The sequence below is a fragment of the Ixodes scapularis genome, unplaced genomic scaffold (genome assembly GCF_016920785.2).
Source record: "Ixodes scapularis isolate PalLabHiFi unplaced genomic scaffold, ASM1692078v2 PGA_scaffold2__306_contigs__length_199485367, whole genome shotgun sequence".
NCBI lineage: Eukaryota > Metazoa > Arthropoda > Arachnida > Ixodida > Ixodidae > Ixodes > Ixodes scapularis.
The window spans coordinates 191984313-192002835 of NW_024609857.1; the positions used below are offsets into that span (position 1 = coordinate 191984313).

The following is an 18523-nucleotide window of genomic DNA, read 5'->3' on the forward strand; positions in this document are numbered from 1 at the left end:
GAGCTGCGCTCTAAAATGACACTGCTCATAGTACGAGATTGTAACGGGATGGCACATAACTTCGTCAACTTTATAGTGCTCCGATGCGTACAATACGGTCTTGGATGTGATTAGGGGCAGGGTTTGTAGAGTGTGCAATAACGCAACGGTATGAGGTTACATTCATGTTGTTCTTCCCATGTGCCAAGTCTACGCTGGTGTTATGGAGCGAATCATGGTAAGATTCTTATTTTACTAGAAGCGCAGAATTAACGTTCTATAATAATATTATCAAAAGTTGAAACTAGAACAAAATACTTATAAGAAAAAGCATCTTTTGAGCGTCTCTACCGAATAATTATAGTAATTAACGTTTGGACATTGCTTCCTATGAGAGTTAATGTGTTTCGTTTAGAAGCTGAACACCTCTAAGTTACCTAAAAATTAATTTACTAGGCTTTTACATCTTTTCTTCTTGTGATTATTAAGCCGGTCCGTTTATTAGAGTTATGGTTCAATATTTGGGGGATATATTGATGATGACACATGGCGCATAATCACAGTGGTCGTATTGATTAGCAGCAAGAATTTATTCTATAGTTTCAAGCGAGATCATATAAACATTTCTGAGCTGAGGGGGCAGCTAGGAGTGTTAAAAAGTGCAATTAAATTTGTCAGAATCCACCAAAAAAAAACAGTCAAGGCCCGTAGAACGCCTTTTATTATTTGAATTGTAGAGCGAAGTACAGAAATGTGATGAGCTCAAATGTTTTTAACTTTTTATTTCTGTATTATTTATTATACTTACTCAGAAACTCTCTCAAAATACACGAATTATATTCCGCAAGAAACGTTTTCTGCTTGAACTAGGTACAAATTATAAGGGGAGTTGTGTCACAACAATCATATCTGCATCCATCTTTTTGGTTTGTGTTAATTAACCCTATTGCCGTTCCTTCCTCTGCAGAAGCTTTTGGATGATTGACAATTCTTCACACATCACGTAGAAAAAAAGGCGGATTATATGCAGGGTGCATCATCCCCATTACTCAAAAAGAACATTACCCTCCCACTGCATGCCTTTAAATTGAAGGACTGTTGGATGTGAGGACGAAACGGCTCACGTGTGTGCTGGGTTTCGCTTAAATGCTCCACCGCACACAATTTCTAAGGTGCCCAAAAATGTCGTAGTTCAAAATAAAGTAAGTGCACTAAAAAAAGGCATTTTGTGGAATTGTTTCTAGACGCCGCTGTTGCACGACGACATGTGTAAAGTGTGAAAGCGATGAGTGCGCGCATCTAGGCAAAACACTGACTTACAAATGTATAATATTTAGATTGTCTCGGGTTTTCGCGTGCAAAAGTTGACAACTAAAAAATCTGGCTGCCCCTTGTACATGTCAATCTGGAGAGTCATTCAAAATAACATTTTTTTGTAAAATACATATGCGAGCGACATCTATTTCTCACGCACAGATGCTGTTCCTTATACACTTAAACAGGCGTTCTCGTCGTATTTCGACCAAACACCTCAAACCCTAAAACAATTACCTTAGGTTTGGCTATAACATCGTTTTCATGTGTCCATAACTTGCAGTTAAAATTTTTTTTTAATTTTCTTTGAGAGGCTTCCGCTGTCAGAGCTTATCGCTCATTACACACACACACACAAAATTAAGTTATCGACAAAGGCGGTGGAATGCTAAGAAGAAGTCTCGATCCTCAGCTGGGGTTTAATTCCCACTGATCCCGCGGTCGTTGAATCTCGCTCGCTACAATGAATTACACCCATGTATGAAAATTAAAGTTTAATTACGGTAGAGAATGCTTCTTTTATAAATACTTATTCATTGGCTGACATGCGCCGTGTGGGCTTCACGTTGCGTTAACTTGAGTGTAACGCTTTTTTCGTCTCATTCAAGAGTGACGCTTTCAGATTAAATTCAAGCCATAAAGATACTCTGTGATAGCATCACCCAAGTGGCATAGTTCATCGAGAACACGTTTTAAGTCTGACAATTCAGGGACCTAAAATCGCAAAAGAAGCTAAGGCATGAACTAACTTGATATTCTATGGTCAGTGCCTACTCTAGGAATTTGACCCTGAATTGCCAAAAGAACTGGCAGAGTAAGGCTTCATCGCCTGGTTGTTTGCTGGTAACCTGGCTTTTTTTCCATCAGTTCCCGATGAAATGCAACGATCAGTCTTTATTTATGGTTGTTTGGCTTTCACCTGACAACTTTCGACCTAAATATACAAATAAGTTCCCAAATTAGGCTTCATTTCGGGTTGTCTGTTTGATACGTGGCATTTTTGGCTCATGCCTAGCACTTTGGCTATTATGTGACGAACCGAAAAAATTCTGTCGAGAAGTAAAACAAAAAAGAAGGTACTCTGGCACAAAACAGCGCCTCGGAGCGAAACCTTATTAGGCAAACGTTAACCAAGTTGAGCCCCCAGGATCGCGAAACTTGGGCCGATAGAGTACCTTCTATCGGCCGATAGAGTACCCAGTCTGCCGTGCTGACTGGGTGCATATTACCGAGAGGCTTTTTTGGAGAATGTGATTGAGAAAAAATGTCTAGAAAGTACGGCAGAGTTTATTTATAATTGCTAGACATTCTCGCTACAATCGCTTTTTTTACATCTATGTTTCTTGTACAATTTCTCGTGACTGTCTATTAATAAAAAAAAAGACAAACAAATAAAAACACATTTATGTGAGCCTAGACAGACTTCTATCGGGGCCGAGGTATATGCAACAGCGGACTGCTTGTGGAATTTCACCAACAAAACCCTAACCTCGAAAGTTTGCCAGTAATCTTGCAGTTGAAAAATAGCCTCCTGACATGGTAGGTGAACTGGAAGCCGTACAAAAGGATTGCCAGAAACAAAACTCGTTTCGTTTACTGGTTGTTTTGGAAATGACTGTAGTGGTGTCTTAGGCAGGGACGAAGGTGACGTCTGCGGTGAAGCCCTGCTTGAATGAAGCGTACGGCCTGTACTCGACGACCAGGTCGCGGCTGACGGAGGTAGCGGTGTTGCCAGGTTTGATCTCTGCTCCGCAGTACCTGCGAAAAGTAAGCGAAGAGTCGGTGGAACATACACCGCGATAACTGACGTGCAAAAGAAGCGCGTATGCTGCTACTCGTTGCCGTAGCAGAGTAAAATAAAATATTTCGCAACCCTATCCTCTGTTGCATTAACCATATGGAAAAGGCTCGTCCCACAAAGCTCTTCTCTTTTTCAGCTTTGACTGATTGTGCCCTGGTAGGAAGGCGTGTAAAGAGAAAGAAACCGCCAGTCATGGCGAGCGGAAATCCTTGTGGGAGGGACATCCCCCCCTTCTTATGGTGTAACATACTATAGCGCTCCCAGCAGAAAGAACACAGCTAAATCGCAAAAATCGTGGAATCTCTCTTTCTTTGTATATACATATATATATATATATATATATATATATATATATGTGTGTGTGTGATGAATTGCGAGAGGCGAAACTACGCACGTGAGATGATCAAGAAACACCATAATCTAAACCCCGAGACAAGGGGAAATAAAATTAGGTAAACAAAATAAGGGGGCATAGAAAAACAACTACATTGTTGTTTTTTACCGTTATTTTGTTTCCCCTGTCTCAGAATTCAGATTATGATCTTCGATGAACGATTTTCTGTTTGACCAAACTGCGACTGCGCTTTACTGAGCAAGTATTGCCAAATATTCTTTGTTTTCAGGAGCCTTCAGGCGACAATTAACAATTGGAGACTATTTGATGTTTCATCTCCAAGCCTATACACAAGTTTGCGAGAGGTTGGGCCTCTCACTTTATATGTTAAAGACTGCAGAAATAACATAGGGTTTTCTGTCAAAAATATAGCATATAAATATTAAACCGATTAGAATAAATCATTGATCCGACTGTGGGGTTCATCGTTTGATTCTCTCCATGCTACACGAGTGCACCCTAGATACTTCGCTTTCGGGGGTCGTAATTTAAGATTTCAAAACCTTCTTGACGAATAAGCAGAGTTCGGATGTGCAAAAATTTGAAGAAACTACATTTTGCTCAAAGCCTCCAGTAAGCACCCTGCTATAAGCACAATGTTATGATTGAGAAAATAAATTTACAGTGTTTCGCAAAATGCAGTTGTTTAGATGTGGCGTGCGGCATTGCTCCACACGAAAGTAAGATAGCATTTTAATTGTGTGAGTTCTATGGTTATTCGACCGCGCTGACTTTCGAAATGGGTGCTAGCGAGACGACAAGACACCAGTGCCATGGGAAAATGCTTAGGAAGAAAATACTCGTTTAGAAGCAGAATCGAAGAAATGATTGGGGAGATTTTGGAAGATCGCCTTAGGTTGTTTTGGGCTATGTTAGTATACTTATTGCCCTGTCGCACATTTTATAGGCAAGTGTTGAAAACTCACGACCTGAAATTTCCTTATTTTTGATCAATTGAGCTTTACGACGGGAATCCGCAATTCATTCTAAGAAAATGCCCGCGCGTTTGCCTTTCTCCGAGCACACAAAGAAATCACTAATCGACGAAGGTAGAAAAAACAAACAAAAACAGTTGTCAGCCACAACTGCAATTCTCGCTGGGGTACAGAGCACGTATTTATATAGGCAGAGTGGAATCATTACAAATGTATTTTTTTACCCCATACAATAATTGGGTTTTCACATTTGATGCGACAACGATTCCACGTACTTCGCTAGCAAACATAAACTCAGGCAGAGTTTAGGTTAGGTATTTCCTGAAGCTGCCGTAGTTTCCACATGCGAAGAATCTCAACAATCTCCGAAGTGAGGTCGTAAATATAGGTATATCTGGGTGACACAACGATAAGGGTTTTTGAGCATACGTTCAGACGAGAGCGATTGCCGCTATATACTCACGAGACGGCGATTATATTTGATCGAAAGACAAATCCCGGGAAACGTCAAGCTCTTCCGACTTGTTTTATCCTTCGATTTTTATTTCAGACCGTTAACGGTGCTTAAATACAATCAGCGCTGAGAAGTTTTGGTGGCGTCTTTTTCCCTGTTTTTTGTTCGCGACAGTCACGACCAGGATATGTCTTGCCGTGACGATAGGAGTAGTGATCCCGACTACTTATAATCAATTGCGATCAACAAGTGCGATGGTATGTGTAACAACACAACAGAAGCCCGTAAACATCGCGTGCTCAACTGGAACATCGTCGAGCTTGAATTTATTTCCGTCGATGAAAGCAGAATAGATCCTACAAAAGGAGTCATATTAAGTTCTTGGCTAAAAGACGTTTTTCAAGAAGGGTTCTGCCCATGCGCAGGCCTTCCTCTCGCTTCGGTGAAAGCTCTAACTCTGGTTGGCGTCCAGAGGAACAGTTGCACTACCTCTCCTGCCTCTGCCACGACTCGAATCAGCCGCAGAGAAGGCAGAAAAAGGTATCTCAGCTCCCATTTCATCTACCCACCGTAGTTGGAGTTACAGCCACTCGGTGTCGCCTCTATATGTGAAAGGGGCCATTGTGGAAGACCGACCGCAGCGCCCTTTTCGGCCGCGTGGGGCATCGAATAGTGTTGAGAGCTCGAGCAACGCAGGGGGTGGCGACTCCCAAGAATCTAAGGAACACTCCGGAGACAATGAGACTGGAACATTAACCGATAATGAAGATGAAGAACGAACCACGAAGCAAGCAGCATCATTATAATAACCTACACGCGGTGTGTGTTATGCTGCCGGTATCTGTTAAACAACTCTCCTGAGTCGGCCAGAGTGTCCACTGGCGGCCTGCCTTGCCGAGATGTACACGTGCCGTCGTCGGGATAACGAAGCTACTGGTGTTCAAGGAAACCACGGCAGATGGCGCCAGGGGTCATGGTGGTGTCACGACGATTCCATGGGAGACTATTACTATGTTTGTAATTCTTTCCGCATGCGACGAAGGGTACAGCGGGGAACATCCGTGTCAACGTGGCGTTCTTTCTGCGTTCAAGCGTAGGTCTCTTGTTTTCACCGCCTTAAAACATGGCCCGAAACATGATGTAGGAGTAGCAGTACGTAACACAAAGACTAAAGAAAGAAACACGCACCACTGAACGAGCGCTGTCTCGCCACTAAATGTTTAATAAAAAAAAAATAATTAGTAGCCGTAGGAGGCCGGCATGGAAACCCAGTAGTGTTTTCCACCCCTAGAGAAAGAGCTAAGTTTGTTCGACTGTTAACTCGAAGGAGTAGAGCTTCCAAAACACTTATATGCAGATGAATGGGATTTATCAGATGGGAAACGCGTGAGATTAGTTCCTTCCGGCACTCAGCTCGCTCGCAATCCCAAGGGCATTCCACCTCGCCTCGGTGCCTTCTGCTCTCTGGCTCCGCGCCAGCTGCGCAACGCTCCTATTGGCTCGAAGCGCTGACGCCAGCACGCGTCACCCTCTCCTTCTGCCCCCGCCTCGGTGCACCTTAAGTGCACCTACGCGTGGAGCGCGTAGGTGCGCCGTTCTGAGTCATCTGAACTGTCAACACGGTACTCCCTCTCTCCTCGTGGCGTCATGCATGGCGCTGACAAACTCCCTGACTGACACCGGCGGGTGTTCGTCCAAACGAGCGTTCAGCGTTCCAGTTTTCACGCATTAAAAGTAGGTGCAGCAAAATGCATGCGACCCCGTTTGTGACTTGTACACTTTAAAAAGTCTGTGCGCCTACTTTCCCGCACAACACTTGGAGAGCCAATCAACGCAACTTGCGGAGGCAGCTCAGCGAATGACGATGCCGAAACATATGTTTACACCAAAAACGCAGTCTGAGTTGTGACATTAAGCAATGCAAAACGTCTCGCTTGTATTGCTTAATGTCACAACTCAGTCTGCGTTTTTTGGTCTAAACAGATTTTTCGGCGTCGTCATTCGCTGAGCTGCCTCCGTAAGTTGCGCTGATTGGTTCTCCGAGTGTTGTGCGTGAAAGCACACGCACATACTTTTTTTAGAGTGTATATATAGTTCGGATATTTTATACAGGATACGCCTCTCTTGTCGTAGGGTTCATGTTGGACAAACCGGTAGGTGCATCAAACGACAGGTCCAGCGAGCACAGCTATTCCCTGAACACCTCGGTTGCCGGGAACCTACGGGCACACTGTAAGAGTTGCTTGTGCAAATCATCCTCTGATGAGACAGCTACCTTAGGAAGGCAGCGTATAAGGCGACGAAGAAAAGTGATAGAGGTCTTTCACGTTGTTACTACGAAGCACAATATTTCAGCGAATCACGGGTAGCGTAATCAGAAAAAAAATACTTCTTTGGCATCGACAATGAAGGGTGAGTAAGTGGAGCATTGATAGCGGACGCCCGAACGTGATTGCACAGCCTAGATTGTGCATGCGCGGTTAAGTGAGTCTTTTTCTCTGTTTTCGTTAATAAACATTCAGTTGCGAGTCAGCGCTCGTCCTCTTGTGTTCCCTTCCTTTGTCCTCTTTGTTTCGTGCTGTTACACCTACACCATGTTTAACAACCACTAACAAGCCCAGCTCTCTGCATTTCACATGTTTCTGAAGTCGGTTCAGTCTGGATTAGGATGACCGGGAACTACACGGTGCTCCGTCAGTTCCGTCGGATTGTGTGGCAATATCGTGCTCGAATGGTACGATTGAAGCGTCTTGATGTCGTGGAACGTGGGTGCAACACTGCTCCTGCAGTCCGAGTTACGTACACCCGCCGGCAACATGAAGGTGAACACTTTACCTGGTTTTTTGCCTGTTTTACGGCTCCCTAAAGCTATATTAACTCTCATAGTCTCAAATGGTACGTGGCTTGGGGGTCTAAACTTTGCGTTCTAGCCCTCTTCTGGAAAAGAGTTGTTCCAAAACTTGCAGGAGCTTCAAAAACAAGAAGAGGGCCGTTGACCTTCATATCGCTCACCGGTGTACGAAATTCATTATGGCGATCGGGCGATCGGCATAGTAAATGCTGGGGAAAGTTTTGTTTTAGTTCTCCATGGTCGACAGCTCGGCCGTTTCGTTTTCTTTTGTTGCTTGACCCTTTCAAAAACAGGTCCCGACATTGTTTAGAACTTAATAAATTTTTTTATTGAATTTCTTATATACTGTTGAGTTCCTTTGTAAATGCACTTTCGCTAAACGTTAAAAAATTCAACAGCAAATTTAACTAGTTTTTTCCCAGCTTATTTTATAAAAAGATCGAAAAATATCTGCTAAGTTTTTGTAGAAATACCTTTAAAAAATTTAAAAATAGTATATGATAAAATGTTTTGGTAGTCATGTTTCTAAAGATTTTAAAATAATATCTGCTCACTTTTTTGTAGACATGTTTCTGGAGCATTTCAAAGGAATATCTGCTAAATCGTTTTCGTAGCCATGTTTCTAAAGAATATTTAACATAATATCAGCCCACTTGCTTTTGCAGACATGAAATTTCTAAATACGATCTGTAAACCTATTTTTTTCTAAACGTGTATGCAAAATAAAATTGACAGATTAGCTATGAGCTTTCGTATGTTAACATGTTTATCTTAAATAAAATAAAAATTGCAATATTATTTTTCTTTCTACTTTTAGCAAAAATATTTAAAAACACCTTCCAATAATACTGATTTCACATTTAAAACGGTACATACGCCAGCTAGCACACCAGCTCCTCTTCCAAACCCCGGCCGGCGTCGGGTCTTCGCCGACCTGACTGGCAATCTCGGCGGTTCATTCGATCAGAGTGTGGTTTTCGACACTCACGAAATGTCCTGTTTCTTTTTTTTTTTTTTTTTTTTTATTAAAGGTAAATGTTTCAAGTATGACCGCCCGAAATTGCGAATCGTTTGTTGTTTGTAAGCCAATCTCAAAACGAGCACGTGCGGACTTTGCGTAGATTCACGAACGGGTTGTCTCCAAAAACGTTTTGCAAAGCCGGATTCATTTCGACCCATTGAAATTTTTATTTGCGTCGTTGCCACGTTGCTTGGTCGCATGGGATGAAAAAGAAGTGAATGAAAGATATGATGCGTGCCGTCGTACCTTAAAATCGCAAGCAGAATCGAGTTATGTGAAAAGGGCAGTCGGAGAAAGGATATGTTCTGCGGGCGAGAGTTATAACCCATGATGAAACTTTGTGCATACAATAATGATGTGAAACACCGGAAGCATTAAAACAATATTGCATGTTCTACAATAATTTAATGGAAGATCTATATGATGGCACAATAGAGCACTGACCCTTTTTCTCTTGCTCCTGGTCGAGCAGAAGTGTATTGACATACGGTGACCTAAATATGGTAAAATTAGTTTTTTTTGTGTGTTTTTGTGTGTTTATATGTGCTCACCCACACTTTGCTTGTCACTTATATTTGTGTGGAGCGACTATGAGAAAACAAATAAATCCCGTATTTACTCGAGTAATAGCCCCACTGTACATGAAGAAAACCTGGGGGTTCGCTTTCTCGCGGAGCACGCGGGCTGTCAATCACCGCTATCGACAGCATGATTCCAGCGGTTGACAGGACAGAGATAATGTCTTCGCGCAAAGATACCCTCTGTGAAGGTTTAATTTGTTTGGAGAACCATGTTCTTGATCTAGTCATTCGTTATGTTATTTAAGCGCAACGAGATGATTGGCAATATATGTGCTTTGAGGAAAACTAGACACAAGGGCCTTGTTCATAAATGGTGCGGCTATTACTCGAGTAAATACGGTATGTTAAAAAAAAAAAAAAAACATCTTTCGGATTTTACGGGCACAACGAAAAAGTTGTTCTGCGTGGCTGACTATCGCTGCTGTCCGTGGAACACGTTTCTTTTCCGCTGGAGCATAAAACCACCAGAATAACCGCCTAGCATAAAAACATTAGTAATGGTAAAAAGGAAAGGGCGGGGGGGAGAAGGCGAGAGTGACCACCGGCCTTTGAACCCGCGCCATTTTGGCTAGCTGCTTCCGCACTGGCAGATATGAGGTCCGAAAAACAGTGTTCATAATTCATTCACCCTCTTCTTTTCGCGCTTTTCTCCTTTTCGTCTGCTCGTGGTCTTCAGTCCTTCTCTCGCTCTACCATTAAAATGTAGAGCGCCGATTTTTTTAACTACCTAACCCAAGCGCGCATATGATTCAAGATGGCTTCCTTATTCTGAAATGCTATCGCGTTTCCCCAGATTTACTCTAGTTCATTAGAAAAAGTTATATTTCGTTCGCTGCCGAAACCGAAACATCGTTCTCCCTATTTTCCCCCCAGTTTTCTCCGCCATTCAAGCGTGACGTCACGGTGGACAGCGAGGCGCGCGGCACGCCATCGGGTTAGAGCACACCACGAGCAGGCATTCCTAGGCCCAGCCCAACCCGGCCCCGTAGAGTCATTTCCCGGGCTCGGCCCGAAACAGACAGAATATTTAGACATAAGCCCAAGCCCGGCCCGAGCCAGGCAACATTTTTTTTTTTTTAAATATAAGCCTTAGCCCGGCCCCGAGCCCGAGAGATTATAAGCATGAGCCCGAAAAAGTTTTCAGGCTTTAACCTAAAAACTGTTTGCGCATAAATCGCACACTTGCCACTTTCCCACTCTGCTGGTGGAGTCCATACGTTTTCTTTTATCCACGTGAAGGCTTTCCAAGTGCAAGATCTATTTTTGTTTTTATGTTTTTGAGCGGCACTGTAGTGGCTTTGCACTTCGCTTGTTTGTTTTCATTGAACCTCAAAGATCAATGAGCACACTTTTTGTTATCAACTATTTTAAATTTGCGGCACACGACTGCACAGGCACGGCCCAAAAATGTTTCTGCTCAATCCCGAGCCCGGCTCGGGCCCGACAAATAGCGCGCCACCCCGCCCCAGCCCGGCCCAAAGACCGGGCCGGGGTCGGGCCTTCGGGCTGGCCTGGGCGGTGCAGTGCTCTAAATTGGGTACGCTCGCGTTCGACTTTCTCGGGTATAAGAGCGAGAAAACAAAGGCGTTCGTGATATCTGCAATTGATAATAATCTTTATTTGCACGAAGTATAAGCTTGGTCTACGTGCTAAACTTTAAGAAATGGAAAAACATAAATAGAACAGATTTAACTGGGATTTTAAGAAAACCGTTTTCATAACTCGCTACGCATAAGCCGCGCCTTGCTACTATCGTAAAATCGCTATCAAATACGTTCTTCTATCAAAAGCTAGCAGTTACGCTGGCAAAGAAAGAAAAAAGACACAGGCAATACATTTTTTGACAAATTACGCAAGCTCCACAGAGAATGCTCGGAATGTTTGGCACAGGCGCCCCACAAGCTCGTCTTACATGAATGAACGTGTCATTTGTGTACTTTTTTTACAAAAGTTACTCTTGCAGACTCCACACGTGTAGCATGTAACATGCATATGCTCCTTGCTGCTTAAGTAATTTCGCAAAATATTTATAGACCATTCCAGAAAAGCGCTTTTGGTCGGTAACATTTTCAGCGTTCGTGTGGGTGGCGCGTACTTTACTCGCCTTCGCAAGCGACGAACACGCCATTGTTAGGCTGTGACCTAACACATGTAGGTTGCAATTTTCGTAAATATTGAAATGTACACAATGGAATAGACTGTATTCTTGTAGGCCGGATCACAGGTTGGCGTTCATGAACATTTTAAAATAAAACTAAAATAACTCGGCCACTACAAAGCCAAACATCAAGCTGCAACGAAAGGCGAGCAAAATACGCAAATACGCTATTGATCTTAAAGAATACTTGTTTGAATATGCGATAGTGCGTAAAGTACAAAAATGCACGAGAAAATGTTTAATTAAACTGAGTTATCCGAAGTGGCCCTTAAAATATTTGTCCCTATATATATATATATATATATATATATATATATATTTTACTGTCGGAGTTGGACTTATTCATTCAACTTTTTTTTAAATTAAAGTTTTAATTTTGCACGGCATTCATCAGCGGTAAATTTACATGCATCCCCTTAAGGACTATAATCTTTTTTTTAAATTAAAAACTTTCATACTTCATACAACATTTCTCCACCATAGAATAAGAAAGCGACGTTCTCACCACCTCGCCTGCGGTAAATAATTGCGCGCCGTCCTTCTGACAAACCAGACAACGGCTGTATCGTATATTAACGGAGCTCAACAGCCGCTCCCCAAACCTTTGTAACACCAGCCACGAATAGCGGTGTGTCAAAAGCCATGTCGAAACTCATACTTAAACTCGGTTTAGTCGTTTCACTTCCCGTCTTCAACAGGTCGGCCGCGTGAGTGGAACTCCGAAAGTAGCTCAGAGCTTTTTCGGAGCTCCAAGCTAGATTCGATGTCTCAAACGAATATAATGTTTATAAAAAAATGCAAGAACATCACTGAAGCAATTTTTAACAACAAATGTGACTAATGTCGACTCTAGTACTATATTGTGCACTGTTTTTCTCGATATTATTAGCGCTCCTCAATAGACTGATGCCGTCTTGGTCACAGCCGGCTTGAGTATGCGCTTGCCGCTCTTGAAGCTGTTCCAGTTTCATAAGAATACTCAACTCACGGCGCGCGACTATAAAGTGTCCCGATTATAAGTGAGAGCGTTTCACGTGACATTAGTTCTCTCGGCACACAGCGTGCGCAGAAGCATCCTGACGTGGCTGGCCTTCATTACTTCCAGGGAGCGGATTTTGTTTTCACCCACGAAAACAAGGGTAAAAATTAAGCTTTTCCCGGCACTGTTCATAGACTCTATCGCAAAGCACAGATTGCTACCCAGTACAAAGGAACCTTCAACCAAGAACCCGTGAAAAAATATTCTGGATTGCTGGAGTCCGGAAAACCACTTCGGGGCTGCCCGCCGGTGACTTTCACGGATAGGGAAAAGTAGGAATTTTTCGTTGTTGCCAGCAGAGAGTTCCCGGCTGAAAAGCTCGCGGCCAGCGTAACTAAAAAAAAAAAAAAATTAATACCTTCACGGACATTTTTATTTTTATAAAATATTTTGGCAATCAGTTCAAAAAGACTCATTGATGTGGTCTGCCAGTTTCCAGCAAAATCGAAGGCTATAAAACATCGACGGAGTTCCCCTTTAAGAGTGCACTAGCATAGCCAAGGCTACGGATGTGCACACCTGCCGTGGTGTCTTAGAGTATAGTTCAAAACTTACGTTTGTCCAGAGTAAAGGGATTGAAGTCGCAGTTCAAGGCGGTCATACAGACAGAACCTTCGAATCCGGCCGTATAAGTCAAAGCCCTGGAACGTCAGCTGCACCTTCATTCCTCGCGGAGCCTGTAAAAAAAATCGCAGTGTAACTGTGTTGAAAGCGGCAACGGGGTTCTCTGTGACGAGCTATTTATTTATGGTTCTATCTATTTTGAGTAATTCATGGAAGGAAACATTTCAAAAATTACAAGTAGTGCAATCTATGCTTCGGTTCTCGCTGTCCAAGGTTCCATAGAAGCCTGTTTTGCCGTTGTACCATATTTGAGTAGTAATCAAACTACAGTAATTGAATTACTGTAATTTAATTACTTTTTTATAATGGGTAATTGTAAAGAATCACTTTCGGCTAAAATTAATTGAAATTTAATTACTTTCTACCGTCAGTAATTGCAAAATTTCAGACACAATTACCTTTCCTTTAGTGAGGCTTTGCGGCACCGACGGAAACTCGCGGTAGCCTCAGCGCTCGCACAAGCGGCCTAGCGCTCGGTGACACACTCGCACAAATAGACACTCATGCACACGCTTGCACAACAAAGATAGCGTCGCGTTTTTCGTTTGTTTGTTTGTTTACACTGCAGGTTGAGAGACAATCTTCGGAGCCTACCTGAACGGCGGCGTGCAGCGCCGTCTGCGGCGCCAGCAGAAAACAATAGCGTAAACATGCCAAAATATTGAGAAAAAAAAATTGAGCGTCAGCTTTTAGTTGAGGTTGAGAATTGTAACTGTCTATGAAGTTTTTTTTTGCCAGTTTTTTATATTCTTCTTTCAGTACTGTCACATATTTGTATATTTGTATTATCTTGAAGTTTATTTCCTGGTTGTTTTACTTCGGATAATATTTGTACGTGCACTTTGAAGACTGACCTCGCACCCGTGAATATTGTCGCCAATGATTCGGGCGCCCCGAATCGGTTATCATATATTTCTGAGCCATTATAATTTCAACTCAATGTAAATAATTTACAATAACATAATGTTTGTATGTGGATGTGGTCGTATTACCACGTGTGGATCTTAGTTTTATATTAACACTTCTAATAAATTCATATATGACGAATAGTTGCATTTTTATTTGTCTGGATAACAAAAACATGTCAACCCAATATTTTCTTTAGCAATCTGGCATCTTCCAGCCTATTAAATAATCTATTATTACTTATTACAAATATAAGAACGTAGTGCTTTATTGTCCCAAGCTGTCAAGTTCTGCCATGAATTCACCAAATTCATAAAAGGAAAGTGCAATAAAAGGAAAGTGCAATTCTGCAGCGATGCTTAAGCTTCCTCAAACATTCGGGCAAGGAACGATCAAAGGAGTTGCATTCTACACAACTCCTTTAAAGTTATATGGTTCAAGTCGGGTCGCTCTCAGAAATAAGTAATCGTGAATTAATTTCAGTACTTTTTAAAAGTAATTTGTAATTGTAATTAATTACTTCTGACGTAATTGTAATTGTAGTAAACTACTTTTGGAGCAAAGTAATTGTAATTGTCAGTAAATTACATTTTGGAAGTAATTTACCCATGTATGACGTGTGTTCGTGTGTAGAAATGACACTAATTTCTCCGCCCGGGGCATGCTTCAATTTAAGCTATTAATGACAAGGGTCACGTTTTCGCCCTGTGTTTTATTTTTGGTATCAGCAACAATTCGCGAAACGTTGAGGCGACCAAAAGTGAATTTCGAGATCGCCTTTTTGTATGGGTGGAACTCAACCTGCGCTCAACAAAATATTAGAGGACGAAAAATAACATTCATGCAGGGCCTATTTCATATTAAAAACGCAAGTAATCAGTGCGACACCTCCATTTGCCCTAGTCACCTATTAAAGGATGACCGTGCATTGCGATATGATCCCTTGCCCTAAGCATCCGAGAAAACCACAAACTACAATCAGGCGTGGCCTTTTTCCCATCAGAATAGCTACCAAACAAGGCGACAGGCCCCCTTGTTTTTATCATTGTTTGTTTTCTGAGACGGCTCGGTCAAGCTTGCGCCGTAAAATAGAAGATCTCCAACTCCACTTTGGTGCCCCTGTAATAAAACTTCACTCGGTCGTCGCTCAACCTTGCAAACCGTAAATACGTGTCATGGTATAAAATGTTTGCAGCGGCTAAAATGTGTTTTATTTTCCAACAAAGTCGTCCGTAGCAGAAACATTAAATGTTTTCTTCTGCCCGTTGAAATTGCTTCATGCGCGAATGGCCTTGCTGGTTAAGTATACAATGTTTCCTGCCGATGCAACGCTATGCAGTCCGCAAAAAAAAAAAAAAAACAGAAAACACAAAACAAATCTCGACGCCTTCACTAACACTCTGGCATTTTCATCGAAGATGTATGTTAGGCGTGAATAGAACACTTTCAAAATTTAGCGCCATCAAGTAGCTGCTGCGACAATTAATCGTGTCCGCCATTGACTTGGCACGTACTCTGAGCATTTACTAGACACGAGGCTTGTGTCAGCATTCTGCGAAGACTCAAATCCGGAGGATTCCCCCGAAATTAAAATTAGGGTGTGTGCAGGGTGTAAGATAGACAGGTGGGGAAACGGCCCATAGAAGCCTACTGCAGCGTCGTGACCAGGGTGTAAGATAGGCAGGTGGGGAAACGAGAGCCAAATGAGCGACCGGAATGTGTCCCCCTCGGGTTTCTCTTCTCCTGTGGCGCCATCTATGTGGAGCACCACGAACTCTCACTCCGGGTGGGCGACCGGTGGCGACCGGCTAAACTGACGGAGATGATTTCTCGTGGATTTTCAATGAAGGAATGTCGTGCTCTCGGTTTATTTTGCGCACTCTCCCATAAAGTTCTATCCAAAATTCGATTCCAATTTTTTTCCTCTCGCCGCAGCGCCATCTGTCGCAAATCGGGGGTACCCGCAAGCAGACGAGTACACAATCCGGTCACGGCGCTGCGGTAGGGCTCTATGGGCCGTTTCCCCACCTGTCTATCTTACACCCTGGTCGTGACCGGATTGTGTACTCGTCTACTCGCGGTTCCCCTTGATTTGCGACAGGTGGCGCTGCAACGAGAGGAAAAATTTTGAATCGGATTTGCATGGAACTTTATGGGAGAGTACGCGAAATAAACCGAGACCACGACAGTCCTCCATTATAAATCCACGAGAAATCATCTCCGTCAGTTTAGCCGGTCGCCACCGGTCGCCCACCCGGAGTGAGAGTTCGCGGTGCTCCACATAGATGGCGCCACAGAAAAAGAGAAAACCGAGGGGGACACAATCCGGTCGCTCATTTGGCTCTCGTTTCCCCACCTGTCTATCGTACACCCTGGGTGTGTGTCTAAACTTACAGGTGCTGGGAGGAAAGGGGGGGGGGGGAGGAGACAAGGAGGGACTTTCTTTACAGCATTTACTTATTTGTTTCCGCCGATTTTTCTCTGCGTTGGGAGAGAGGCATGCGTGGTGTCCGACAGAGCTTCTGGGACTGTACATTCAACATAACAGACTAATCATTGAATTAAGAATGCGTAATTTATTTAAAAATAAAATAAAGTAAAGCTAAAATCAACATTAGAGAATATCAATCACCGTATCGATACTGTGATACCGCAATGAATGTAAAATAACAAATATATGATCGACTGAAGAATCAGGCAGCACAGAAACGACTCTATTATTTCAAGGAATCGTCAGCGAAAGTAAAGGCTTTCTTTTTGCGATGCCGACAAATATCAGAACAGGTTATCTCAGGGTATAGAAAGGGGCGATCAATATTAATAAATTCTAGTCGCACCCTGTCTTCCGACGTAACAAGGAAGATGACGATATACAATACAATCTCTGGCACTCTATTTACCTAACCCTCTATGCAACATTTATAGGGATTTCCAATTAAAGGCGAAGGTAGCACACGCTTATCATTTACCTTTCTTGATTTGAGAAATTATCATTACATCTTCAGAGCGAACTCGTTTTAATGCGATATCAGAAAATGTTAACACTTACGAACGAAGAAAGTGAGACCGGGGAAAATGTAAAGCAGTAACGAGCAGGTATGCACCAAAATAGTGGGAATAAAGCGAACCTATAGACAAAAGGAACAACCATAACCAACGCACAGGCACACGTACACGCACACGCGGAAAAACGTGGAACACTCTCCTGTGCAGTTTACCGTAACACACCAACGCAATAATGAAACAAATACCGGGAAATCCTAAGCCATGTACGCTCGGCAATGCTCAGACGCGCGGGAAATGCATACCGAAGCTCCCCGCCCTTTCCGATACAGCGCAGACGATGTAAGCGAACCGGGACGCTTGCTATGAGATGTTTCCGCGGTTTCTTGTGGTTCCCGTTTCGGAAGTCATGACCAGGATTTGCGTCGCCGTGAACCGTCGATTGGGCGGGAAGTATCGGTTGACGGGAAGCTAATTTTGGTCAATCGTGAATGGCGACCACACAGACAATTTTGGTCGGTAGATGTCGCAATATATGGTTACAATTGTTTTGGGCCAGTCAAGCTGTGTCAAAAGTGTATCTCAACGGAGCTCGCCTTCTTCGTGCCATCGGTGTTTAAACCAACTGGGCACTGAGAAGAATCACGGCGCATTCAGTGTGCGCGGTGGGTTCAGCCGGTGATAGCACGAAGACAACTAGCGCCGTGAGAATGCCAATAGTCCTACCTCACTTGCTCTGAGTTATAGATCGAGGCAGGCCCATTGAGGCTGGTTAACTTCCCGCTATTTAAACATAAGACACTTAAAAGAAAATTAATTAAAAGTCAGTGCTCCGTTCGATTTTTTTCTCTCGCGCCTTTTCCTTGTGCGCGCACTAATTATATATATTTTTTATAGTTGTACCAACGCGGTACGCCGATATCGGCAAACCACTCCTCTGTTTTCCTTCACAGAGGGAGACAAGGAGCTAAGCAACGTCCAGGACATATGACAAAACGGCTCGTGCTCTTAGGTCGCTGTGAGCCAGCGCGCTCCACAAAACACCGATTTCGCGCAAAATAAATATTACGTTTTTTTTTGTTTGTATTTGTATTCAGCGAAACATTTTTAAGTGGGTTCCCTCAAACCAGTGCTTGACAAAATACTCGAGAACAGTATTATGTTAAGTTACGAAATAGATGCTTCATAAAGTACTGTAAAACCCTTTATTTTCGCGGCCCCTATTTATCGCGAATCGGTCACAGATGACATAATCGCGACCACTAAAGTTCGCGAATTCCAGACGCCTGCATTGAAATTCGTAAGGACCGAAATTTTCGCGCGCCCTTAAATTTCGCGAATTCTTCAATTCGCGAAATTCGCGAAAATTGAGGGCTCGCGTACATTAAAGGTTTTACAGTATTTAAAATATTACCTAGGTTATTTTCAATGTAAAGCACCTTGAGTAGAGTACAATTACTTAG

At 42.9% G+C, this 18523-nt stretch overlaps 1 protein-coding gene across 2 annotated transcripts in view; it reads right to left on the reverse strand.

Annotated features, from left to right (window-relative positions):
• Nucleotides 1-682: 682 nt before the first annotated feature.
• Nucleotides 683-18523, reverse strand: part of LOC8051710 (protein SpAN) — a 34053-nt gene continuing 16212 nt past the window's right edge. For both annotated transcript variants that reach the window (XM_029976643.2, XM_029976642.2), the window contains exons 10-11: nt 13083-13204; nt 683-3051 (exon numbers count right to left, since the gene is read on the reverse strand). In XM_029976643.2, coding sequence (XP_029832503.2) covers nt 2922-3051; nt 13083-13204 — 252 coding nt within the window. In that variant the 3' untranslated portion in view covers nt 683-2921. The remainder of the gene's footprint in view (nt 3052-13082; nt 13205-18523) is intronic.